This window comes from Amphiura filiformis, chromosome 18, assembly GCF_039555335.1.
Source record: "Amphiura filiformis chromosome 18, Afil_fr2py, whole genome shotgun sequence".
NCBI classification, from domain to species: domain Eukaryota; kingdom Metazoa; phylum Echinodermata; class Ophiuroidea; order Amphilepidida; family Amphiuridae; genus Amphiura; species Amphiura filiformis.
This window is the reverse complement of record NC_092645.1, coordinates 62,031,180-62,058,396: the sequence shown is the minus strand read 5'-3', so window position 1 is coordinate 62,058,396 and position 27,217 is coordinate 62,031,180. Positions and strand designations below refer to the sequence as shown.

The following is a 27,217-nucleotide window of genomic DNA, read 5'->3' as shown; positions in this document are numbered from 1 at the left end:
GTTCTTTAATTTGAATACTTTGTACATATAAGATTTTCATACAAAATAAATTATATTTAGTTGCCATAAAAGGTTAGATTTTGCTGTCAGAAATGTCCCCTTGTAGTTTTTGAGCCAAACAACTTAGGCAAAGCAAAGATAATTGGAAATTACTACCAGCGCTGTGTCGCCAATACGTATCACTCCTGCCTGGTGATTAACGATCCTTTGTTGTGTTAAGTCCACAACCACATGTTTCTCATTTACTTGTGTGATACAATCAAACTTACTTTGACAAGTTTGACATTAGCAATAATGAGTCGTACCATCAACACGCCATTCGTTACCATAACAATGTTTTATAACAATATGCAGACTATTGTTCTTATTTGGTAACCAAAGGCCTCACACAGTGTTATAAATGTGCATCCATCCATTGTTTGCTTTGTAATGGTGCATAAATCCCCCCCAATATTTTGCAAGTAATTTTCACAAACTTGTAGATCAGTTACTAGAAGGTCGTGCGATGCCAATCCAACCATTTGTTAACCATTTTGATTACTCCTCATGAATATTACTGTCATATAAATTTTGTGGTATCATAGTTACTCGCATTTTGTTCATTTTGAAATTTTGAAACATTTAACGCTCAAAAGGCACACAAAATCAATCAGAAATATATTTCTTTATTTCAACTGAATTTCCTTGCCAACCATTCTTAGCTTCAGAGCAAACTTCTTTTCAAGATACAGCTTGTATAAGTATTATATTTTCACTTCTGTATAGTTCTCATAATTTTTATTATGCACACAAAATATACACTTGGTTTGGTAATGGTGGAATGATACTCGAGTACACATAAAGCACCATTTTGTTTGAACACATCAACATTTACAAAAAAAAAAAAAAAAAAAAAAAACTAATGTAGACATGGATTTTTTTATTTACGTTTGTCCACAACCCCACGCACTAAACAAATTATCGTTATTACTATTCACATGAAAAGTTCAATATATTAATGCTAAACCAATGTTTTAATTCGAAATCTTAATAGAAAGTTATCAGTCTATGACAAATGCAAGATAGATAGCTTTAGATTAGTCCGACGAGTAGGACCTTTTTCTAAGTTACCAGACCATACACATTTCATACTATGATCACTATCTCACATGGCACAAGAAAGACGAATCGCGAAAGTCCAGTGACCGCGCCGCAAGCGGTTAGTGTATTTTTGTGGTTAATCTTTCTTGAGCGATCAGAGTTAGAGTATAGTTGGTAACTAAGAAAAAAAACAGGTCCTACTCGTCGGACTACTTTAGATGCTTAGAAGTCGTACATGTATTGCAGTATACTAAGTCTTGTAAATATGTACATAATGATATGATTTTTAGAAAGAAGTTTACAAGAAAATATTGTACGGAGAGGAAAAGTCACCAACAAATGATTTCCTTGTCACATAACACTCATGTTTTGCAGTATACTAAATCTTAGTGTTGTGAATTTGTACATAATGATCTGGTTGATAATGATACGATTTTCAAGAAATACAGTACGGAGAGGAAAATTCATCCACAAATGATTTCCTTAAGACATGTTACACTCGTCTGCATGGAATTTGTTTCTGAAAATTATAAACGAAAAAAATAGAATAAAATACTGAAAAAAAATTCTAATACGTTTGGTTTTTTGATAGTGTTATAGAAAGTTAGTGCGAGTGTTTTTTTTTTTTTTAATGTGATAGATGATTTATTATATGGGGTCGACGATCAATCGTAGGGGCAAGGGTTCTGTAATTATAAACGTGTACTGCTGATGACGATGCAAAACAAATAACTGAAAGCGAAAATACGATGGAGCATAATATTATTTTATTCACGAAGTTGCTGTACAAAGAACAATGCAATATATGTAGAGATGGATGTATCAAATTTTGGTAGATGTTGGCAGATGGATGCCTGGTTGAGAAGTGAGCTTGGAGACAAGCAGAGCCCATGTTCAACCCAGATGGAAAGCACATATTATGGGATGGGATTACCATGGTTACCTGGTCAAACTTGCAAGGGTGGCACAATTTGGGGATAGGCAGGAAATGGTCAAGGTTAGTGGTCAAGGATAGTAATGTAATGTTAGGTATGGGAAGCAGTTAGGGACAAATGGGAAACAAAGACACATGGGGTATGGAAGGCAACACAAGACAAAAACATGAAATATTATGACCGTTACATTAATATTTGAGAAGCAAATAATTTCCCTCGAAATGCTAACATTATTTGCAGCCCTAACTCCATACATTCTGCAAATTGGTTTATGCCCATTTCTCAACCCCTACAATAAACTAGGGAAATTTGAAGAATTCTCACGATGATTAAACCTTTGATATCTAATTTGGTATCAACCTTCGAAGGCTGACTCTCATCCTAATTCTGAAAGTAACCCTAGCCTAACCATATCCTAATACCGGTAGTAACCCTAATGCTAACCCTAACCCCAACCTTAACCTTAATCCTAACTTTTTCGGACTAATGAGCCTTTGGACAAAGTTCATAAAAGGTATAATACTTTAGCAATTACTTAAAATTACTATTTACACGTAGTTTACATGATACGATCGATGGTTAGCTTGTTAACACCATCCTGAGTGCAATCAGCGATTATTGTTTTACTTATTAAAAAGAAGGAAAAGAGAAACAGCTGTCAATCAGCCATCAGGTGTTTCAACTAAAACGGTGAAATCACAAACTGCATAGTTATTTGACGAATCAACAAAGAAGTACAGCACTGTTGTTGACCCGATATAGAAACTATCACCAGGAGAATGCGTCTTCTTCAGCAAAGTAACTTCGTTGGAATCATCAGTTGCTGTTGGTTCAGTCCATGTAAGTGTGGTCTTGACAGATGGCATCTCTGTGGTTACTGTCATGTCAGCAGGACAGTTAAGAATAGTAGGTGGACGAGTGTCAACTAAACGAAATAAAAACACCGTGAAGTATATCTAACATTGACACAAGTCTCTAGTCTAATATTAAACCTCATTTCATAGTATCTTGTAAGATTCTAAGATGTATGATAGATTTCAATTGAAAAACAAAACTTCCATATACATGTTAGTAGGCCTAAAGTACAGTCCTTTAAGCATGAGTGGTGAAGAAATAAAAAAATATAAACCTCAATAATAAGTTAATTATGCTCATTTGAATACAAGTGATGAAATTAGTTAACGGGTAGCTCTATCAAACTCAGCTAAAATAACTAAACAATCACTTACGCCCATCCTTTCTACGAAGTATTTCTATCTTTGAAATCGAAAGAACTATAGTTTGATATTTACCTTCATGTTTCTCAACCAAAACCGAGAAATTGCAAAATGCAAAGTTGTCGGAAGAATCCACAAAGCAGTACAGCACTAGAGTAGAACCGACATAGAAAGTATCACCAGGAGAATGCGTTTTTGATAGCAGAGTAACATTATTGGAGGCGTCAATTGCAGTTGGTTCAGTCCATGTCAGTGTTGTTTTGACAGATGACAACTTTGTGGTTGCTGATATGTCAGCTGGGCAGTTAAGAATCGTAGGTGGACGAGTGTCAACTACACACAGTAACAACAATAAAACCAGAGTTATATAAATACCATGTGGTAAATTCTGTAGGTTATTTTAATTATCACCCTACGACAAATGATGAAAAATTGAGTGCTTTTGAAAGATGAATCATCGAATAATATTAATGATGCTAGAGTATTACGTAATTTGTTTTTAACATTACAGCACCATTACCTTCACGTATCGTTACAGTAAAATCACACGAGGCTCCATTTCCACTGTCGTCTGTGAAATTATACGTCACATTGTATGACCCAACAGTGAATTCATGACCCGGAAAGTAGTTTTGCGATACAAGTGAGACGTTTCCAGACACGTCAGTAGCATTTGGTGTACCCCAGGACACAGTAGTGCTATTTGTACCCAGTTCGATATCTGTCATGATGCTCTCAGGGCAATATTCAATCGCTGGAGGGGTGTTATCACCTAGGTATACAGAAAGACTTATAAGAATATGCATTTTTCTACAGTAATAAAAACAATAAAGAGATAATTAACTACCTCGTGTTAAGAAGGTTAGACTATGTTAGAAAGCGAAAGAATTACAGTTTGTTTTACCTTCACCTTTTTCCACCGAGACCAAGAAACTGCAAAATACAAAGTTATTGGAAGAATCTACAAAGAAGTATAGCACTGTAGTAGATCCGACATAGAAAGTATCACCAGGAGAATGAGTTTTCGTTAGCAAAGTAACTTCGTTGGAATCATCAGTTGCTGTTGGTTCTGTCCATGTCAATGTTGTCTTGACAGATGACATCTCTGTGGTTACTGACATATCAGCAGGACAATTAAGAATCGTAGGTGGACGAGTATCAACTAAAACGAAATAAAAACTGAGTGACGCAAAATATATATAGAAACAGTTTTTATAGGTGAGCATCGAATGGTAAACCTCATCATACTATGGTAGATGGATGGTTTGCATTTGAAACACACTCGACTCTTTATTAATCAATAAATGATGTTCTATCAAACTGAAAGAACAGATTCTTAAATTTTCATTCTTTCTACGAAAGAAATCGAACGCTTTTACCTTCATGTTTCTCAACTGAAACGGAGAAATTACAGACTGCAGAGTTGTTGGAAGAATCAGCAAAGAAGTAGAGTACCGCGGTAGAACCGACATAGAACGAATCACCGGGAGAATGCGTCTTCGATAGCAAAGTAACATTATTCGATGCATCCGTTGCAGTTGGTTCAGTCCATGTCAGTGTTGTCTTGACAGATGACATCTCTGTGGTTACTGATATGTCAGCAGGGCAGTTGAGAATTGTAGGTGGTTGAGTATCAACTAAAACAAAATAAAAACAAAGTGAACTATCACACATGGAAGCGCGTTTTACGGAGTTCTGTAACTTATTGTAATGTTCACCCTTGCTATGCTACGATCAACGATGAAGGATAGATTGATTTGACAAATAATACATCGAGTAATGCTGCTAACGTATCATTTACCTTCACGTATTATAACAGTAAAATCACACGAAGCTCCATTTCCACTGCCGTCTGTGAAATTATACGTTACATTGTATGACCCGACAGTGAATTCATGACCCGGAAAGTAGTTTTGCGATACAAGTGAGACATTTCCAGACACGTCAGTAGCATTTGGTGTACTCCAGGAAACAGTAGTGCTATTTGTACCCAGTTCGATATCTGTCATGATGCTCTCAGGGCAATATTCAATCGTTGGAGGGGTGTTATCACCTATATAGGTAAAAAAAAGAATCATTAGAGTCACGCGGTTACGTGACTAGCAAGTTTTAAAAATAAACGAATGATAAAGAAGACTAAAAAGACTGCCCCAACTTTAACATTTAAAAACTCATTCATTCGAAAAGTGAAAGTCACACTAATCCTTCAGTCAATTTTCATTTGATAATAAACATACATTCTTGCTGAAATTCTTTTATTCTCTCCAGACCACAGCATTCATTAATCTTTCTATTATTTGGCTAATGTTGTATGTGGATATGTATGAATGGCCAAGTGGACCAAAAAACGTTAAAGATTATACGTGTAAACTTACACGTGTAAGATGGTATCTTACACGTGTAAGATGGCATTTTACACGTGTAAGATTGCGTCTTATGCGTGTAAGATCGCATCTTATACGTCTTAGAATCTAGCGGGATGCTTAAATTGACGAATCATATGTGAAGAACCCATATTTAAACCACAAACAACCTATCATCTTACGCGTATTCATCGTCGACCAATGAAATCTCGCCATGGCATTTCTTATACGCGTAAGAATTGCCTATTAGGGATGGACGGTATTCCGATTTGACTAGTACGACGAGTGTCGAATATTCTCAACCTCGATATCGATCTGCACCGCGATAGTTTTCGCAAACGTGATTATTTTACCATCACCTCTTGAAATTTAATTGATATGAGTATTAATTGACTCTAGATAACTGAAAAACGTAGCCAAAAGTGAAATAAATCGTGATGTGGCCATGACGGACCAACAGTCGGAATAATTCCTGACATAGATTCGTCATAAAATTCGTCACATTGTAGCACTCATAAAAATTAAGAAAATGCCTCGTTTACGATTTTGACGAGCTCTCCTTATCCTCGTTATGTCGCCAATAATATCACGTATCGCCAATCACTGAAATCCAAATCTTACACGTATAAGAAGTCGTGGATGTTACAAATTACAAAACGTCTTTACATATTATTGGTTGAAATTTGCTACGCATGAGATGATTGGTTGTTTGTGATTTCTTACTCAGTGATTCGTCAATTTAAAAATCCCGCTTCATTCTTACACGTATAAGATGCAATCTTACGCGTATAAGATGCAATCTTACACGTGTAACTTTACACGTTTATCTTACGCGTTTTTTTGGACCACTTGGCCATTCATAGATATGCGTGTGTGTATGTGTGTAAGTGTCGGGGTGTGTAGGGGTGTATAACCCCTCCCCCCATATTTGGGTGTTAAATATTATAACCCCCTATTTTGGTTCTAAAATTATATGACCCTCAGTATATTCATGACCCCCCATTCCGAAGAAAATGGCAGCCCCTCAAAGGTCTAAGGTGAAACGTTAAAATTGGTTAAATTAGGCTTAAACATGGTGCGTGGAATACTTGTTATCACGGAGATGCGGAGGTCACATTCGGTTGTAATCGGTAAAGAACTGGGCTCAAAATCTTTGTGAATTTTTGTTATTAAAAATCCACAGTGACCATGTAACCATGGTAACGGAGCTGTTAGTGTACTCTCTGTTCATCTATAAATAGTTTTGATTTATATCTTTTTTCCCTCACCTTTTGCCACCGAAACAGATAAACTGCAAAAGACAACTTTGTCGGAAGAATCCACAAAGACGTATAGCACTGTTGTAGATCCGACATAGAAAGTATCACCAGGAGAATGCGTTTTCGTTAGCAAAGTAACATCGGTTGCTGTTGGTTCAGTCCATGTAACTGTTGTTTTGACAGATGACATCTCTGTGGTTACCGACATGTCAGCAGGACAGTTAAGAATTGTAGGTGGACGAGTATCAACTAAAACGGAATAAAAACTGAGTGATGTAAATTCTACATGGAAACAGTCCTTATAGGTTAGTAGAATGCTAAACTTCATCATCTATGATATATGTATATTTACTTGCAATTGAAACACATTAGAAGAAATTATTTTATTTGTCATTTTTTCTACGAAAAAAATCGGAAGAATTACAGTTAGTTTTTACCTTCACCTTTCTCAACTGAAACAGAGAAATTACAAACTGCAGAGTTGTTAGACGAATCAGCAAAGAAGTAGAGTACCGCGGTAGAACCGACATAGAACGTATCACCGGGAGAATGCGTCTTCGATAGCAAAGTAACATTAGTGGAGGCATCCGTTGCAGTTGGTTCAGTCCATGTCAGTGTTGTTTTGACAGATGACATCTCTGTGGTTACCGACATGTCAGCAGGGCAGTTCAGAATAGTAGGTGGACAAGTATCAACTACAATAGAATAAAAACAACGTCATGTAAATTGTGCATAGAAAGTGTTGGAGCTTTATGTAGACTAGTCCAATATTACTCCTCGTTCAACTGGGAAATGTGACCTTATTTGATTGAAACACTTTTGCAATTTTCTGTTATGCTGGTAAAGGAACATGTAATTCTCTGTGCTCCAATTGTATTGGATGATGGTGTCACAGCTCATTAGAGTTTGCCACTTGGGCTATGGCAACTTGTTGTAATGAGAGACAAGTGTATTCACATGTGTGATTGTCTGTATATTCGGCATGCATATAGAATGCAATGAAAACGTTAAAAACGGAGGGACGTTAAGCTTTCGGTCCCGTGTACAGAAGAGTCATGCAAATTTATTTCGCAGTCAGTTTCGAGAAAAGTAATGTGTTAATCCCTGGAAATCCCCAACCCGTCTCGGTGTTCAAAATACGTTTCATAAGAGGTTTTCATGAGTGATGCAAACAAGCAAAAAGCATCTCTGCTTACCATCCTCGATTATTATTGAAAAGTTACAAAACGCAACATTAGTGGAATTGTCCACAAACGCCAACGAGACTGCTGTTTCTCCAATGGGAAACTCTTGGCCCGATGTATGCGAACTATATAGAAGATTAACTGTTCCAGAAAAGTCCACAGCAATTACACGTTCCCACGTGATGACTTTATGAAATGAGCATTTATCTGTGGGCTCTTGTATCTGAGACGGACAGTTCAAAATACCAGGCGGTGTTGTATCAACTGGAATGATTAATAAAAATAAACCAGCATTAGCATTATTATAGCATTATGCTTCGAAGATATTATACGTTTACATTGCAGATAGTATTATGATTACTCAAATAGGTATGGCGAATCAAACCTTGGTTAAATCCATGATTTTATGTCGCTCTGTTAGTGTTGGCAAATGACAAGTAAGGTAAGTATGGTAAGGTCATTACAGTTTGCTAGGTCGAAGGTTTACTATGTGGAGGGCCCGCTTTATCACCGGCTCGCTAAATCGAAGGTCCGCTATGACGACCGGTTCGCTATCCTTGAAGCTCCATTACATCAAAAGTCCTCTATATCGAGCTTGAAATAAGGCTTGCTTTTTCGAAAGTTCGCTACATCATCAGATGTCCGGTATGTCGAAGGTCCGCTATGTCGAAATTTCGCTATGTCAGTATGACGCAAGTATCGTTATGTCGAAGGGCCTCTATGTCGACATAGCGAACTCTGTTCATATTCGACAAAGCAGACCTTCGACATAGCGAGCCTTATTTATACTCGACTTAGCGAACCATAATTATTTGTTAGCATATCGAGCCTTATTTCATATTAGACATAGCGAACCCTCTGGTATAGAAAAATACCAGTTCGACACAGTAAACCTTCGACATAGGGAACCTTCGACATAGCGGACCTTTGATATAGCGGGCGAACACTGTAAAATGTCCGTTTAGGCCTACGCCACAGGTAAAATCGTCACCTCAACCACTTCTTTTTTATTTTAATGAGACCCTCTTTTTGCTCGTTATATTCGTTTTAAGTTTAGTTTGTGTAAAATCACTAAAGAGCTATCAAGATGTTTTAATGTAGTCTTTCAAATACTGATGCTCAAATTGATATTGAATAATATCCCTTTTCCTTTGATACTAAGTACAAAAAACTACTGTAAAGCTACAAATACCTTCGTCTATAGTCACAGAAAATATGCACGATGCTCGATTCCCACTTCGGTCTTCAAATGTATAACTCACATTGGTTTGGCCTGCACCAAATCTTTGTCCGCGGGAATGACTATGTTCTACCAATGACACATCACCTGACACGTCAGTTGCTATCGGCGGTATCCAGTATACAGGAATAGAAGATATACCCAGTTCGATTTCTCTTAGAATGTCTGGACAGTGCAAGGTTGGTGGTGTCGTATCAACTGCAATTGACAACAAGACATAAGTTAAAACGAATTATGATTTAATCCATCAAAAACATGAACGATTGTTAATCAATAAAGATGCTAAATTGAACTATATAAATGCGGGGCCAACCTACCACTAACATGACTAAAAGCCTGATTCAAGTCGTATTTAATTGGTTATGTGTATATTTGTGTTTTCACTTCTGCAAAAATACAGAGACAGAGTGGGAAATCTTTTTCTTAAGACAACAGGTATACTTCGTATTCAGGATATTGAGGGTGGATCTGTCAAGATTATGAATTTCATGAATAACAACAATAATAATCTGAATCAATTTTGGAAAGATGTATTTTTCGGCATTGTTATGTTGCGGATATTTCATGTTCGCACACATTTTGTTGAATAAGTAAACTTGAAGTAATGCCCAAATTTCTTAGATATACCCTTGCTTACCCCACTATCCCATTTTACTTTGATGCTCTCTCCAAAGAAAGAAGGGTCCCAGTCCCAGACGAACGTGCAATATTGTTGTTTTAAGAAAACCAATTGTTTGTAAATATGTAAAAAAAAAAATGGGAAGATATGCTTTTGACGCTTTATTCGACCCTTCAAGGTGACCTGTTATTTTCAAAACGCCCTTCAAATGAACAATAAGTACTAAACTTAGATTTTTTCAGTTTAGAATAATTTACAGAACATTGGGTACAAATGCATTTTCCTTTTTTTTTTTTTTTTTTTTGCGAAACTGCTGTAAAGCTACAAATACCTTCATCTATGGTCACAGAAAATATGCACGATGCTCGATTCCCACTTCTGTCTTCAAAGGTATATGATACATTTGTTTGGCCAGGGCCAAATTCTTGTCCAGGGGAATGACTACGCTCTACCAATGACACAATGCCTGAAAGATCAGTTGCTTTCGGAGGTATCCAGTATACAGGAATGGAAGATGTACCCAGTTCGATATCTCTTACAATGTCTGGACAGTGCAAGGTTGGTGGTGTCGTATCAACTGCAATTGAAAACAAGACATTAGCTAAAACGAATTTAGGAATTCCAATTCATTTTTACAAATTGAAATATTATTTTACTCAATAAAGACGCTAAATTGAACTAAATGGGAACACCCAAACCTATCTGCCACTAGATCTGCCTGGTATTCAAGTCGTATTTAATCGGTACAGTAATATTAGTTTGTATATTTGGTTGTGTGCTTGGTTTTTTTTTCACTTCTGCGTGAAAATCGCTCCTGTATATAGAACAACACCTGCATTAAAAATTCACGATACCATAAAACCATGATACGGAATCGACCTTTTCTATTTCAAGAAGCATTACACTCTTAAAACTACCTAGTCATTTTTTTCGACTAGAAATCCTAGTCAAAATAATTTGACGAGATTCTGGTCATTTTGATGAGATTTTCTAATCATTTCAACGCGGATCTAGTCATTTATGCCTGGTCAACGCGTATCTAGTCATTTACGCCTGGTCATAAATTCTAGTCAAGAAATTCTAGTCAATTCCAATGCAGAATTTGGTGTGAGTTTTTACACCAATTTCAGTAACAAATTGGGTAACAATTTGGTTACAAATGATTATTGTGATGAGTACTAGTGTTTGGAGGACCTTCTCGAAATCCTAAATATTATACTCAGTTGAAATAATAAGAAACAAAACCACGGATGAAGAACACAGGGCAAACGCTATTTAACACCATAGATTTTTATATTTTCAAGCAAATACATTAGAATTTTCTGCGATCCACTTTTGAGACCGTAATTTTATAGATAATTTCTGTAGTACATGTGACCATGCTCTCAAATACACTTGATGGCTATTCGACAACACGGTGATGAGTCGCAGTGTTCCTCTCTTAGCGCGAAGCGGAAGTATTTCCAGGCATATATTCGTTCCCTTTTGACTAGAGTCAAATAGATTCAAATAAATTGAATAGATGCTAATCAACTGTAACTAGTAAACTATTCATTTTCTGACAAGTTACCTCTTCATTTTTGAATAGAATAGGTATTTTTAGAGTGTAATCTTAGCACATTGTCACACGTTTATACGCACTGCTTAAATACGGTTAGCAAGAACTGGTCCATCTGGCTGCATTGGTAATCTATAGGCCTTCAACCTCCGTCAAATTGTATTGATATTGGGGAGGTTGAGATGCATTATACTAATGTTGTATTTCCGTGAAGTTGCGTACTAATGAAGTTTTTTTTTTTCCTTACTAGTATAACCAGGATTATCAAAGGTCACACGAGGGGATTACATTTTGAAATGCTTTAATCAAGTTTAATATGAACTATCAAAAGTTCTTCCTTTAGTGGCAAGCAAAAAAGTGAAATGTCATATAGGTGCTATAAATAACCTGGATCCGTAGCATCATTAAATATACGGAGACAGAGTGGTTAGAACTTTCTTCTATGCCAACATGTATAAATCATATTCAGGACATTGAGGGTGGATCATCAATAAACTTAATAAATTTCGGAGAGACTTTTTCCGTCATGCTTTAGATTTTATAACTGAGGATATTCCACGTTCGCACAAATATTGGTTAAATATGGTGGTGTAATAAGCAATCAAAATCATTTCTAAAATTCTTAGCTAAACCTGGTAATACTCTTGTTTACCCCACTTAGCGCAGAGCGCTGTGGGTTTGGGATTGTCTTTTACATTAGTGAGACCAATGCTTTTGGCATCCTTAAAGCCTTAATGTACGATTTCCGTCAACATTTTAATTTGTTATTCTTTATTCAAAATGTTGAAATGATATTAGTAATAACTGACGAGAAGGATTGCTGTCCATTTTAGGTTGAAATAACAAGGTAAAGTGAAAGAAACCCCATTGGTTATTTTGGCCATTTAACACGCAGTTCTATGAGAGGACATTATCATAATTTTTGAATTATGATAATATGTCGAACTTTGCTCTGTTATAATAAGGGCATGATACCACAACCCTGGACAAAAGGGTTGGAATGAAATTAGTACGGTATTGCAAATGAGCCCCCGTTCCCCCCGATCAATGTTGAATCCTGACATTTTGTTCATGTGCGCTCAGTAGTACCCAACATTGATTGGTGGGGCAGGAGGAGGTATTGGGGGTGAGGGTAATGTTTAGACTTGACACTCAAGATAGTGTCATTTCATCACTCTAGAAATAACGAAAATATGGCCATTACAAGGTGCACATTCTATTTTTCATTCCAACCTATTTTGTCTAGCATTGTATTTGAAAAGTTGAAAAAAATCATCTAATTTTGGTTTTTGGCCATAAAATGAAAAGTAAATAAGATATGGACCTGCAATTTGGAGGCTAAGCAGCTCTTATCATTATCCTTTACCACAAAAATAGCTAATCTGTCATATTTAGGGACTGGTCATTAAAATTCCTAATATCCTATTTTTGGCCCTGTTTAGAAACACAATTGATCACTTAAAATGCAAAAAAATTAAGTCTACAAACTTGTAAAACATTATTTAGATCAACAAAAGTCTGAAATCTATTCTGTAGAAATAAATACTAAGTAAAAAATAAAATATCGGGATCAAAATAAAAAAGCGAACATGCAGGAATCGAACCCGTGCGCTCAAATCTGCCCGTTTAACTGGTACGCGCTCTACCAATGGAGCTATTTAATGTTACTCGATTTGTTTGCGATAATTTAGACCATATCAATGTTTGTGTTTTACGGTATGCAGACACAATAAAGATTTTAATACTATGTCTCTATACTGTTTACAGGCTTGCATACCGTGCATTTTTCTATTTATGTCAAGTTTTGGAATCTAATTTGTGAATAAAAGGTCTGAATACCGTGGTTCTCTATTCAATAAGCCAATTATTATTGCATAAAACAAGTGGATTAGTTTAAAACACTTTTTATTCATTTATAAAGAATCTATAGTACAAAAGTGCACGTAGAAGTACAACGCCTCAATAGCTCAGTGGATAAGGCGACTGGCAGTTAACGGAAGGGCTTGGGTTCAATTCCCGGCATTTTTTAAAAAAATTGTTTTGTTTTCATTTCCTTTTTATGAATAAAAATAAAATTAAATGCTTCGTTTTTGTACTGAACATTTGATTTTAATTTTCCTTTCTACAGACTTACAATACGAACAATATAGCTATAAAACCTGTAAAATATACTACACATGTTAACTATCTACTGAAGACGAAATAATGATTTTCTATGTATTTTGTATATTTTTAACTTCAAAAACATTTATTTCATTTTTTCATGTTCTGTTTCTAATATTATACTTTCATGAATTGCATTTATAATATTTCATTTACATGTAAAGGGTAAAATGAACATTTCTTGGACGTACAACACTTATAATGCACTATATGACGTCATATGAGCTACTTTAGTTGAATTGCATGGACTTCAAATTAAAGGCTGCATGTACATAAATTGACCGCTCCCTTACACTAGTGACACTAAAACAATTTTGGTTTTGTCATTTAGGAAAAGACAATTAATTTTTTTATTTTGATGTAAATTTTCATGTAAATCGGACGAAGAATAAAAAAACTGTAGCTATAAAACATGTGTCATTATGTAATTTCGGGTAGCCTTAGAGACATGTATTTGAAAAGTTGAAAAAAAATCATCTAATTTTGGTTTTTTGGCCATAAAATGAAAAGTAAATAAGATATGGACCTGCAATTTGGAGGCTAAGCAGCTCTTATCATTATCCTTTACCACAAAAATTTACAATAGCTAATCTGTCATATTTAGGGACTGGTCATTAAAATTCCTAATATCCTATTTTTGGCCCTGTTTAGAAACACAATTGATCACTTTAAATGCCAAAAATTAAGTCTACAAACTTGTAAAACATTATTTAGATCAACAAAAGTCTGAAATCTATTCTGTAGAAATAAATACTAAGTAAAAAATAAAATATCGGGATCAAAATAAAAAGCGACCATGCAGGAATCGAACCCGTGCGCTCAAATCTGCCCGTTTAACTGGTACGCGCTCTACCAATGGAGCTATTTAATGTTACTCGATTTGTTTGCGATAATTTAGACCATATCAATGTTTGAGTTTTACGGTATGCAGACACAATAAAGATTTTAATACTATGTCTCTATACTGTTTACAGGCTTGCATACCGTGCATTTTTCTATTTATGTCAAGTTTTGGAATCTAATTTGTGAATAAAAGGTCTGAATACCGTGGTTCTCTATTCAATAAGCCAATTATTATTGCATAAAACAAGTGGATTAGTTTAAAACACTTTTTATTCATTTATAAAGAATCTATAGTACAAAAGTGCACGTAGAAGTACAACGCCTCAATAGCTCAGTGGATAAGGCGACTGGCAGTTAACGGAAGGGCTTGGGTTCAATTCCGGCATTTTTAAAAAAAATTGTTTTGTTTTCATTTCCTTTTGCCTATGAATAAAAATAAAATTAAATGCTTCGTTTTTGTACTGAACATTTGATTTTAATTTTCCTTTCTACAGACTTACAATACGAACAATATAGCTATAAAACCTGTAAAATATACTACACATGTTAACTATCTACTGAAGACGAAATAATGATTTTCTATGTATTTTGTATATTTTTTAACTTCAAAAAACATTTATTTCATTTTTTCATGTTCTGTTTCTAATATTATACTTTCATGAATTGCATTTATAATATTTCATTTACATGTAAAGGGTAAAATGAACATTTCTTGGACGTACAACACTTATAATGCACTATATGACGTTATATGAGCTACTTTAGTTGAATTGCATGGACTTCAAATTAAAGGCTGCATGTACATAAATTGACCGCTCCCTTACACTAGTGACACTAAAACAATTTTGGTTTTGTCATTGAGGAAAAGACAATTAATTTTTTTATTTTGATGTAAATTTTCATGTAAATCGGACGAAAAATAAAAAAACTGTAGCTATAAAACATGTGTCATTATGTAATTTCGGGTAGTTTTAGAGACAACCCTGGACAAAAGGGTTGGAATGAAATTAGTACGGTATTGCAAATGAGCCCCGTTCCCCCGATCAATGTTGAATCCTGACATTTTGTTCATGTGCGCTCAGTAGTACCCAACATTGATTGGTGGGGCAGGGGGAGGTATTGGGGGTGAGGGTAATGTTTAGACTTGACACTCAAGATAGTGTCATTTCATCACTCTAGAAATAACGAAAATATGGCCATTACAAGGTGCACATTCTATTTTTCATTCCAACCTATTTTGTCTAGCATTGTATTTGAAAAGTTAAAAAAAAATCATCTAATTTTGGTTTTTTGGCCATAAAATGAAAAGTAAATAAGATATGGACCTGCAATTTGGAGGCTAAGCAGCTCTTATCATTATCCTTTACCACAAAAATAGCTAATCTGTCATATTTAGGGACTGGTCATTAAAATTCCTAATATCCTATTTTTGGCCCTGTTTAGAAACACAATTGATCACTTTAAATGCCAAAAAATTAAGTCTACAAACTTGTAAAACATTATTTAGATCAACAAAAGTCTGAAATCTATTCTGTAGAAATAAATACTAAGTAAAAATAAAATATCGGGATCAAAATAAAAAGCGACCATGCAGGAATCGAACCCGTGCGCTCAAATCTGCCCGTTTAACTGGTACGCGCTCTACCAATGGAGCTATTTAATGTTACTCGATTTGTTTGCGATAATTTAGACCATATCAATGTTTGTGTTTTACGGTATGCAGACACAATAAAGATTTTAATACTATGTCTCTATACTGTTTACAGGCTTGCATACCGTGCATTTTTCTATTTATGTCAAGTTTTGGAATCTAATTTGTGAATAAAAGGTCTGAATACCGTGGTTCTCTATTCAATAAGCCAATTATTATTGCATAAAACAAGTGGATTAGTTTAAAACACTTTTTATTCATTTATAAAGAATCTATAGTACAAAAGTGCACGTAGAAGTACAACGCCTCAATAGCTCAGTGGATAAGGCGACTGGCAGTTAACGGAAGGGCTTGGGTTCAATTCCCAGCATTTTTAAAAAAAAATTGTTTTGTTTTCATTTCCTTTTGCCTATGAATAAAAATAAAATTAAATGCTTCGTTTTTGTACTGAACATTTGATTTTAATTTTCCTTTCTACAGACTTACAATACGAACAATATAGCTATAAAACCTGTAAAATATACTACACATGTTAACTATCTACTGAAGACGAAATAATGATTTTCTATGTATTTTGTATATTTTTTAAAAAAAAAAACATTTATTTCATTTTTTCATGTTCTGTTTCTAATATTATACTTTCATGAATTGCATTTATAATATTTCATTTACATGTAAAGGGTAAAATGAACATTTCTTGGACGTACAACACTTATAATGCACTATATGACGTCATATGAGCTACTTTAGTTGAATTGCATGGACTTCAAATTAAAGGCTGCATGTACATAAATTGACCGCTCCCTTACACTAGTGACACTAAAACAATTTTGGTTTTGTCATTTAGGAAAAGACAATTAATTTTTTTATTTTGATGTAAATTTTCATGTAAATCGGACGAAGAATAAAAAACTGTAGCTATAAAACATGTGTCATTATGTAATTTCGGGTAGCCTTAGAGACATGTATTTGAAAAGTTGAAAAAAAATCATCTAATTTTGGTTTTTTGGCCATAAAATGAAAAGTAAATAAGATATGGACCTGCAATTTGGAGGCTAAGCAGCTCTTATCATTATCCTTTACCACAAAAATTTACAATAGCTAATCTGTCATATTTAGGGACTGGTCATTAAAATTCCTAATATCCTATTTTTGGCCCTGTTTAGAAACACAATTGATCACTTTAAATGCCAAAAATTAAGTCTACAAACTTGTAAAACATTATTTAGATCAACAAAAATCTTAAATCCATTCTGTATAAATAAATACTCCGGAAAAATAAAATATCGGGATCAAAATAAAAAAGCGACCATGCAGGAATCGAACCCGTGCGCTCAAATCTGCCCGTTTAACTGGTACGCGCTCTACCAATGGAGCTATTTAATGTTACTCGATTTGTTTGCGATAATTTAGACCATATCAATGTTTGAGTTTTACGGTATGCAGACACAATAAAGATTTTAATACTATGTCTCTATACTGTTTACAGGCTTGCATACCGTGCATTTTTCTATTTATGTCAAGTTTTGGAATCTAATTTGTGAATAAAAGGTCTGAATACCGTGGTTCTCTATTCAATAAGCCAATTATTATTGCATAAAACAAGTGGATTAGTTTAAAACACTTTTTATTCATTTATAAAGAATCTATAGTACAAAAGTGCACGTAGAAGTACAACGCCTCAATAGCTCAGTGGATAAGGCGACTGGCAGTTAACGGAAGGGCTTGGGTTCAATTCCCGGCATTTTTAAAAAAAAATTGTTTTGTTTTCATTTCCTTTTGCCTATGAATAAAAAATAAAATTAAATGCTTCGTTTTTGTACTGAACATTTGATTTTAATTTTCCTTTCTACAGACTTACAATACGAACAATATAGCTATAAAACCTGTAAAATATACTACACATGTTAACTATCTACTGAAGACGAAATAATGATTTTCTATGTATTTTGTATATTTTTAACTTCAAAAAACATTTATTTCATTTTTTCATGTTCTGTTTCTAATATTATACTTTCATGAATTGCATTTATAATATTTCATTTACATGTAAAGGGTAAAATGAACATTTCTTGGACGTACAACACTTATAATGCACTATATGACGTTATATGAGCTACTTTAGTTGAATTGCATGGACTTCAAATTAAAGGCTGCATGTACATAAATTGACCGCTCCCTTACACTAGTGACACTAAAACAATTTTGGTTTTGTCATTGAGGAAAAGACAATTAATTTTTTTATTTTGATGTAAATTTTCATGTAAATCGGACGAAGAATAAAAAAACTGTAGCTATAAAACATGTGTCATTATGTAATTTCGGGTAGCCTTAGAGACAACCCTGGACAAAAGGGTTGGAATGAAATTAGTACGGTATTGCAAATGAGCCCCGTTCCCCCGATCAATGTTGAATCCTGACATTTTGTTCATGTGCGCTCAGTAGTACCCAACATTGATTGGTGGGGCAGGGGGAGGTATTGGGGGTGAGGGTAATGTTTAGACTTGACACTCAAGATAGTGTCATTTCATCACTCTAGAAATAACGAAAATATGGCCATTACAAGGTGCACATTCTATTTTTCATTCCAACCTATTTTGTCTAGCATTGTATTTGAAAAGTTGAAAAAAAATCATCTAATTTTGGTTTTTTGGCCATAAAATGAAAAGTAAATAAGATATGGACCTGCAATTTGGAGGCTAAGCAGCTCTTATCATTATCCTTTACCACAAAAATAGCTAATCTGTCATATTTAGGGACTGGTCATTAAAATTCCTAATATCCTATTTTTGGCCCTGTTTAGAAACACAATTGATCACTTTAAATGCCAAAAAATTAAGTCTACAAACTTGTAAAACATTATTTAGATCAACAAAAGTCTGAAATCTATTCTGTAGAAATAAATACTAAGTAAAAAATAAAATATCGGGATCAAAATAAAAAAGCGACCATGCAGGAATCGAACCCGTGCGCTCAAATCTGCCCGTTTAACTGGTACGCGCTCTACCAATGGAGCTATTTAATGTTACTCGATTTGTTTGCGATAATTTAGACCATATCAATGTTTGTGTTTTACGGTATGCAGACACAATAAAGATTTTAATACTATGTCTCTATACTGTTTACAGGCTTGCATACCGTGCATTTTTCTATTTATGTCAAGTTTTGGAATCTAATTTGTGAATAAAAGGTCTGAATACCGTGGTTCTCTATTCAATAAGCCAATTATTATTGCATAAAACAAGTGGATTAGTTTAAAACACTTTTTATTCATTTATAAAGAATCTATAGTACAAAAGTGCACGTAGAAGTACAACGCCTCAATAGCTCAGTGGATAAGGCGACTGGCAGTTAACGGAAGGGCTTGGGTTCAATTCCCGGCATTTTTTTAAAAAAATTGTTTTGTTTTCATTTCCTTTTGCCTATGAATAAAAATAAAATTAAATGCTTCGTTTTTGTACTGAACATTTGATTTTAATTTTCCTTTCTACAGACTTACAATACGAACAATATAGCTATAAAACCTGTAAAATATACTACACATGTTAACTATCTACTGAAGACGAAATAATGATTTTCTATGTATTTTGTATATTTTTTAACTTCAAAAACATTTATTTCATTTTTTCATGTTCTGTTTCTAATATTATACTTTCATGAATTGCATTTATAATATTTCATTTACATGTAAAGGGTAAAATGAACATTTCTTGGACGTACAACACTTATAATGCACTATATGACGTCATATGAGCTACTTTAGTTGAATTGCATGGACTTCAAATTAAAGGCTGCATGTACATAAATTGACCGCTCCCTTACACTAGTGACACTAAAACAATTTTGGTTTTGTCATTTAGGAAAAGACAATTAATTTTTTTATTTTGATGTAAATTTTCATGTAAATCGGACGAAGAATAAAAAACTGTAGCTATAAAACATGTGTCATTATGTAATTTCAGGTAGCCTTAGAGACATGTATTTGAAAAGTTGAAAAAAATCATCTAATTTTGGTTTTTGGCCATAAAATGAAAAGTAAATAAGATATGGACCTGCAATTTGGAGGCTAAGCAGCTCTTATCATTATCCTTTACCACAAAAATTTACAATAGCTAATCTGTCATATTTAGGGACTGGTCATTAAAATTCCTAATATCCTATTTTTGGCCCTGTTTAGAAACACAATTGATCACTTTAAATGCCAAAAAATTAAGTCTACAAACTTGTAAAACATTATTTAGATCAACAAAAGTCTGAAATCTATTCTGTAGAAATAAATACTAAGTAAAAAATAAAATATCGGGATCAAAATAAAAAAGCGACCATGCAGGAATCGAACCCGTGCGCTCAAATCTGCCCGTTTAACTGGTACGCGCTCTACCAATGGAGCTATTTAATGTTACTCGATTTGTTTGCGATAATTTAGACCATATCAATGTTTGAGTTTTACGGTATGCAGACACAATAAAGATTTTAATACTATGTCTCTATACTGTTTACAGGCTTGCATACCGTGCATTTTTCTATTTATGTCAAGTTTTGGAATCTAATTTGTGAATAAAAGGTCTGAATACCGTGGTTCTCTATTCAATAAGCCAATTATTATTGCATAAAACAAGTGGATTAGTTTAAAACACTTTTATTCATTTATAAAGAATCTATAGTACAAAAGTGCACGTAGAAGTACAACGCCTCAATAGCTCAGTGGATAAGGCGACTGGCAGTTAACGGAAGGGCTTGGGTTCAATTCCCGGCATTTTTTAAAAAAAAATGTTTTGTTTTCATTTCCTTTTGCCTATGAATAAAAATAAAATTAAATGCTTCGTTTTTGTACTGAACATTTGATTTTAATTTTCCTTTCTACAGACTTACAATACGAACAATATAGCTATAAAACCTGTAAAATATACTACACATGTTAACTATCTACTGAAGACGAAATAATGATTTTCTATGTATTTTGTATATTTTTAACTTCAAAAACATTTATTTCATTTTTTCATGTTCTGTTTCTAATATTATACTTTCATGAATTGCATTTATAATATTTCATTTACATGTAAAGGGTAAAATGAACATTTCTTGGACGTACAACACTTATAATGCACTATATGACGTTATATGAGCTACTTTAGTTGAATTGCATGGACTTCAAATTAAAGGCTGCATGTACATAAATTGACCGCTCCCTTACACTAGTGACACTAAAACAATTTTGGTTTTGTCATTGAGGAAAAGACAATTAATTTTTTTATTTTGATGTAAATTTTCATGTAAATCGGACGAAGAATAAAAAAACTGTAGCTATAAAACATGTGTCATTATGTAATTTCGGGTAGCCTTAGAGACATGTATTTGAAAAGTTGAAAAAAATCATCTAATTTTGGTTTTTGGCCATAAAATGAAAAGTAAATAAGATATGGACCTGCAATTTGGAGGCTAAGCAGCTCTTATCATTATCCTTTACCACAAAAATTTACAATAGCTAATCTGTCATATTTAGGGACTGGTCATTAAAATTCCTAATATCCTATTTTTGGCCCTGTTTAGAAACACAATTGATCACTTTAAATGCCAAAAAATTAAGTCTACAAACTTGTAAAACATTATTTAGATCAACAAAAGTCTGAAATCTATTCTGTAGAAATAAATACTAAGTAAAAAATAAAATATCGGGATCAAAATAAAAAGCGACCATGCAGGAATCGAACCCGTGCGCTCAAATCTGCCCGTTTAACTGGTACGCGCTCTACCAATGGAGCTATTTAATGTTACTCGATTTGTTTGCGATAATTTAGACCATATCAATGTTTGAGTTTTACGGTATGCAGACACAATAAAGATTTTAATACTATGTCTCTATACTGTTTACAGGCTTGCATACCGTGCATTTTTCTATTTATGTCAAGTTTTGGAATCTAATTTGTGAATAAAAGGTCTGAATACCGTGGTTCTCTATTCAATAAGCCAATTATTATTGCATAAAACAAGTGGATTAGTTTAAAACACTTTTTATTCATTTATAAAGAATCTATAGTACAAAAGTGCACGTAGAAGTACAACGCCTCAATAGCTCAGTGGATAAGGCGACTGGCAGTTAACGGAAGGGCTTGGGTTCAATTCCCGGCATTTTTTTAAAAAAAAAATTGTTTTGTTTTCATTTCCTTTTGCCTATGAATAAAAATAAAATTAAATGCTTCGTTTTTGTACTGAACATTTGATTTTAATTTTCCTTTCTACAGACTTACAATACGAACAATATAGCTATAAAACCTGTAAAATATACTACACATGTTAACTATCTACTGAAGACGAAATAATGATTTTCTATGTATTTTGTATATTTTTTAACTTCAAAAAACATTTATTTCATTTTTTCATGTTCTGTTTCTAATATTATACTTTCATGAATTGCATTTATAATATTTCATTTACATGTAAAGGGTAAAATGAACATTTCTTGGACGTACAACACTTATAATGCACTATATGACGTTATATGAGCTACTTTAGTTGAATTGCATGGACTTCAAATTAAAGGCTGCATGTACATAAATTGACCGCTCCCTTACACTAGTGACACTAAAACAATTTTGGTTTTGTCATTGAGGAAAAGACAATTAATTTTTTATTTTGATGTAAATTTTCATGTAAATCGGACGAAGAATAAAAAACTGTAGCTATAAAACATGTGTCATTATGTAATTTCGGGTAGCCTTAGAGACAACCCTGGACAAAAGGGTTGGAATGAAATTAGTACGGTATTGCAAATGAGCCCCCGTTCCCCCCGATCAATGTTGAATCCTGACATTTTGTTCATGTGCGCTCAGTAGTACCCAACATTGATTGGTGGGGCAGGGGAGGTATTGGGGGTGAGGGTAATGTTTAGACTTGACACTCAAGATAGTGTCATTTCATCACTCTAGGAATAACGAAAATATGGCCATTACAAGGTGCACATTCTATTTTTCATTCCAACCTATTTTGTCTAGCATTGCAGCTAATGAAAAGTACCTATAGTCCATTATATGCGCGCATGTTTAGCGCACAGGGACACATTATACGGAACGCACCTTGTCTGGCGACATGGAGGAAAACGATGGACATGCATAATCAGCTTTATTGTTTTATACTTTTTAGTCATGTTTACAACCTCTAGCCTCACACATTTTAGAAAGCAACTCCTAAGTATAGGTAATATTAATAAAAGTTATTTCTTTCTGAATACGACTTGAGACTATGGGCGACACAGATTTGGTATTTTGAACACTTTATCGGAGAATATGCCTACAATATTTCAGTTTAAAAAATTGTTCCAACGTGTATTTTCCTCAGATTATTAAGTTAAAGCAACTACTGTAAAGCTACAAATACCTTCATCTAGGGTCACAGAAAATATGCACGAAGCTCGATTCCCACTTCTGTCTTCAAAGGTATATGACACATTGGTTTGGCCAGGACCAAATTCTTGTCCAGGGGAATGACTACGTTCTACCAATGACACATCACCTGACAAATCAGTTGCTATCGGAGGTATCCAGTATACAGGAATGGAAGATGTACCCAGTTCGATATCTCTTACAATGTCTGGACAGTGCAAGGTTGGTGGTGTCGTATCAACTGTAATTGACAACAAGACATAAGCTAAAATAAATTAGGATTTAATTCATTTTTATAAAATGAAAGATTAGTAATAGATAAAGACGCTGAATTGAACTAAACGCGGGCAACTCAAACCAACATGCAACTTGAAGCCTGGTTCAAGTTGTATTTATTGGGTACAATACATATTAATTTGTTTATTGTTAAAATTCTTCCATTCCAAGGAGTGGGTTGTCCAGCCAAATTTTTTCAACCGTGTCGACTGAAGATTCTTTAGGCTTGAAACTCCCATTATGGAAAGTTTGGATTTGTATACGCTCTCCTTTCTTGCAAATAAGCACTCTATCCAAAAGGTAGTCTATGAACGTAATTATGTTGTTATAACACCCCTGTTCAGCAGTTCAGCACTCTCTGACTATCTATGACAATATAGGCCGACTCTGGAATAGTTTGGCTGGTATGGAATGTAAGTTATTCCATTCCAAGGAGACAGTTTTCTCCACCGTGTCGTCTGTCGATCGCCTTTAGGCGTGAAACTCAGAGTAACAACTTATATTCTGGAAGATAAATAGGCCAACATGTTAATAAAATACTGTTCCAATGGATAATTTTTCCCTCAGCCCTCCCCCCTAACCAATGGGTAATTCAGCGCCGATTATAAAAGACCTTTCGGGAAAACTTTCGATTATTCTCGAGAACCACTCAGGACGGGACATATATTTCTAAAATTTGGATCAGATTACAATAATCTGACTATTAAAATAGGCTACTTGACATACATTTTGGCCTAAATCATCTTCTCGAATTTGAAAGGACCCTCTTGGCCAAATCCCATGATGGTTATTGCTGCGCTACAAAATTATATTTATACTGTTATAATGGGCACCCCTCTCCCAAGACGAGTCATGCAGGGACACAGACAAACTTGATTCGATAATTGACGATTTTGACATGTTTGACATAATTATTACAACTAAGAATAATGGCAAACCTGCTGTGATTGTAATGGAAAACGAGCACGAAACTGCATTGTTTGACGAATCCGTAAACATATACATCACTGACGTTAAACCAATAGGAAACCCTGTTCCTGGTTGATGTGATCGTGTCATCTCGGGTAATCCGGAAAGATCGGTTGTAGAAGGCTCTTCCCAAGTGACAGTAGCTACCGGTGGTCCTAACTCAATCGTTCGTTTGATATTGCTTGGACATCGAGTTATTTCTGGTGGAACTGAATCTTCTGTGTATTAAATAATTAATTAAATTACGATATTACATAGGCTAGTATTCTCATCATCATCATCATCACCATCATCGTCATTAGCCGCAGCAGCATTTGTAATTTGTTGTACTAACCTGTCGCAACCGTGATGCTAAATTCACAAGAGGCGGTGTTGCCGAAGGTATCTATAAACGTATACGTAACTGTTGTAACTCCGACTTCAAAGCGGTTCTGTAACGGCGAGTGTGACCTCTGTGTACTTACAAGTTCGTAATTGTCGGAAGCACTTGGTTCCACCCAATACACATATGTGCCCGTTTCACCAAGTTCAACATTTGTTTCAATATTACTGGGGCATCCATGTATGACGGGAGGCGATGTATCTCTAACTTCAACGGTAAAGACACACGTTGCACTGTTTCCAGACGTATCTGTAAATTCATAGCGTACGCTTGTTCGTCCTATTGGGAATTGTGCTCCTGGCTGGTGCGAGCGGGTCATTCTTGGTGTTCCTGATACATCAATAGCAGATGGTTCTGTCCAAAACACGTATCTCCGTGATCCACCAGATGTATCTGTTTCGATATTTCGTGGACAGCCAGATATTTCTGGGGCCGTTACATCTGTCGAATTAAAACGAATGTAAATAAATTTTGAAAATTGTTTGAAATTTTGACCCTATGCAAAGTTCGATGACCTTTACCCCCCCCTTCCCCTTGGGGCTAGTTTATATTTTTGGGAACATCCTGATTATGTTTTAGGGTCATCTCAGGAACCTAAAAAATTTGGTTTTGTTTGGTCCTGTGGGGTGCACAGAAAGTGGTCCTAGCTCCCCGAGTATTGTATGCCATCTGGCCATCCCATTGTTTGATGTGGGCGTTAAAATATGAATCAAACAGACTACTACAATTACATTCAATGGTTTTGACACGTTTCACTTGATGGATTTCGTTGCTTTCCTATCTTACATCCATGCATGGCAATGTCGACAAAATACGAGACTTTTTTGAGATTATTATATGGGCCTTTTAAATATTAAACACTAAGGATTATTGGTATCACCAAAACATAGTCCATTAACACTGCAAATGTGTTGAATGTGTAATATTTAATATGGAAATGGGAAATTATCACAGAATGTTCCTTCAAACTGTTTTTGTTGTTTTTATGTTATATGATCTGATCACCATGTTTTGATTAACGAGATATAAGTCGTTTGTTATCTCTGAAAGATTTTGCCAAAAACGCTTGGTGCTTCATAGTTTCCTGTATTAAAATAAACGTAAAACAAGCAAGGTGCTACGAGGGATTTTTTTGTTGTGTTTTAGCCTACTTTTTTACTTCTTTCTTGTTTGATAACTAACACAAACAATATTTGAGAGACTGTAGTTCGAATTCTCTACTGCATTATGGGTATTAGCATAATGCGCCTGATTTTTTGTTTTGCTCGGTTAGAGATGTAGCTTTTATTTAGTTGATCCTGTGCAACATGGAAAAAAAAGAACAGCCGTAAGTACCTTTTTCACACACAAATTTAAACTTCCGCAAGCAGCCTACATCATCCCATCCGTTTTTCCTCCAAAATACGACACAATCTTCTCCTCCAGTTGTATCAAGGTGAGCCTCCGCCCAGTTCGAATACGCGTACTAACGGGAAAAATGAAATTATTACAGGATAATAAAGGTATCACTTGTTGTAGTTCTGCACGCATCTTTACACAGCGTCACGGCTGTGTCTATTTTTTCATGTTCTTGTTTTCTTTCTTTCTTTCTTTCTTTTCTTTCTTTCTTTCTTTCTTTCTTTCTTTCTTTCTTTCTTTCTTTCTTTCTTTCTTTCTTTCTTTCTTTCTTTCTTTCTTTCTTTCTTTCTTTCTTTCTTCTGTCAACCATTACATTTGCTCTAGCACTTACATGCTTACATCAATTTTGACCTAACTTGGTCACAATGATCATTGACCGTGCCAATGTCAAATGAAACTTGCGTGGTGAAAGGTCATGCAGGGGTCATATGGGTCAAAAACGTGATTTCAACTAAAAATGCATCTTCTCCCACAACTTACGTAGGACAGCAAAGCCACTTGCACACATGCATTGATATTACCCTGTGTCTATGTAGTGTACACAAATTTGGGGTCAAAGGTCATTAAGGGGTCACTTCCGGTATAAAACGAAATATCTTCAAATTTTTTTATTAGCTAAAAACATAGGACAGTAACGGTATGTTCACACAAGAATTGTGGTTACCCAGTGTATATGTGGTATTTTTTTTATTTAGGGTCAA

General features: G+C 34.6%; 1 protein-coding gene across 1 annotated transcript; it reads right to left on the bottom strand.

The window, feature by feature from the left end:
* Positions 1 to 1,837: 1,837 nt before the first annotated feature.
* LOC140139283 (hyalin-like) lies at positions 1,838 to 25,437 on the bottom strand. Its single transcript, XM_072161063.1, has 14 exons — positions 25,071 to 25,437; positions 24,706 to 24,954; positions 23,487 to 23,732; positions 10,229 to 10,474; positions 9,231 to 9,476; positions 8,051 to 8,302; positions 7,292 to 7,549; positions 6,864 to 7,103; positions 5,034 to 5,285; positions 4,612 to 4,869; positions 4,137 to 4,394; positions 3,753 to 4,004; positions 3,308 to 3,565; positions 1,838 to 2,940 (listed from the first exon to the last, which is right to left on the bottom strand). Exons 1-14 carry the CDS (start codon positions 25,435 to 25,437, stop codon positions 2,678 to 2,680), a joined length of 3,645 nt encoding a protein of 1,214 aa, XP_072017164.1. The 3' UTR covers positions 1,838 to 2,677.
* Positions 25,438 to 27,217: the final 1,780 nt, after the last annotated feature.

Bases quoted from the DNA above. Each gene is read 5' to 3' on its own strand.
- LOC140139283 (XM_072161063.1), bottom strand. From the start codon at position 25,437: ATGACCCGCTCGCACCAGCCAGGAGCACAATTCCCAATAGGACGAACA. The intron at 10,475-23,486 runs GTATTTGTAGCT...TTTCAATTGCAG, and splicing joins TTCTGTGACCCTAGATGAAG to TTGATACGACACCACCAACC. The intron at 8,303-9,230 runs GTATTTGTAGCT...TAATCATTCCAG, and splicing joins TTCTGTGACTATAGACGAAG to TTGATACAACACCGCCTGGT.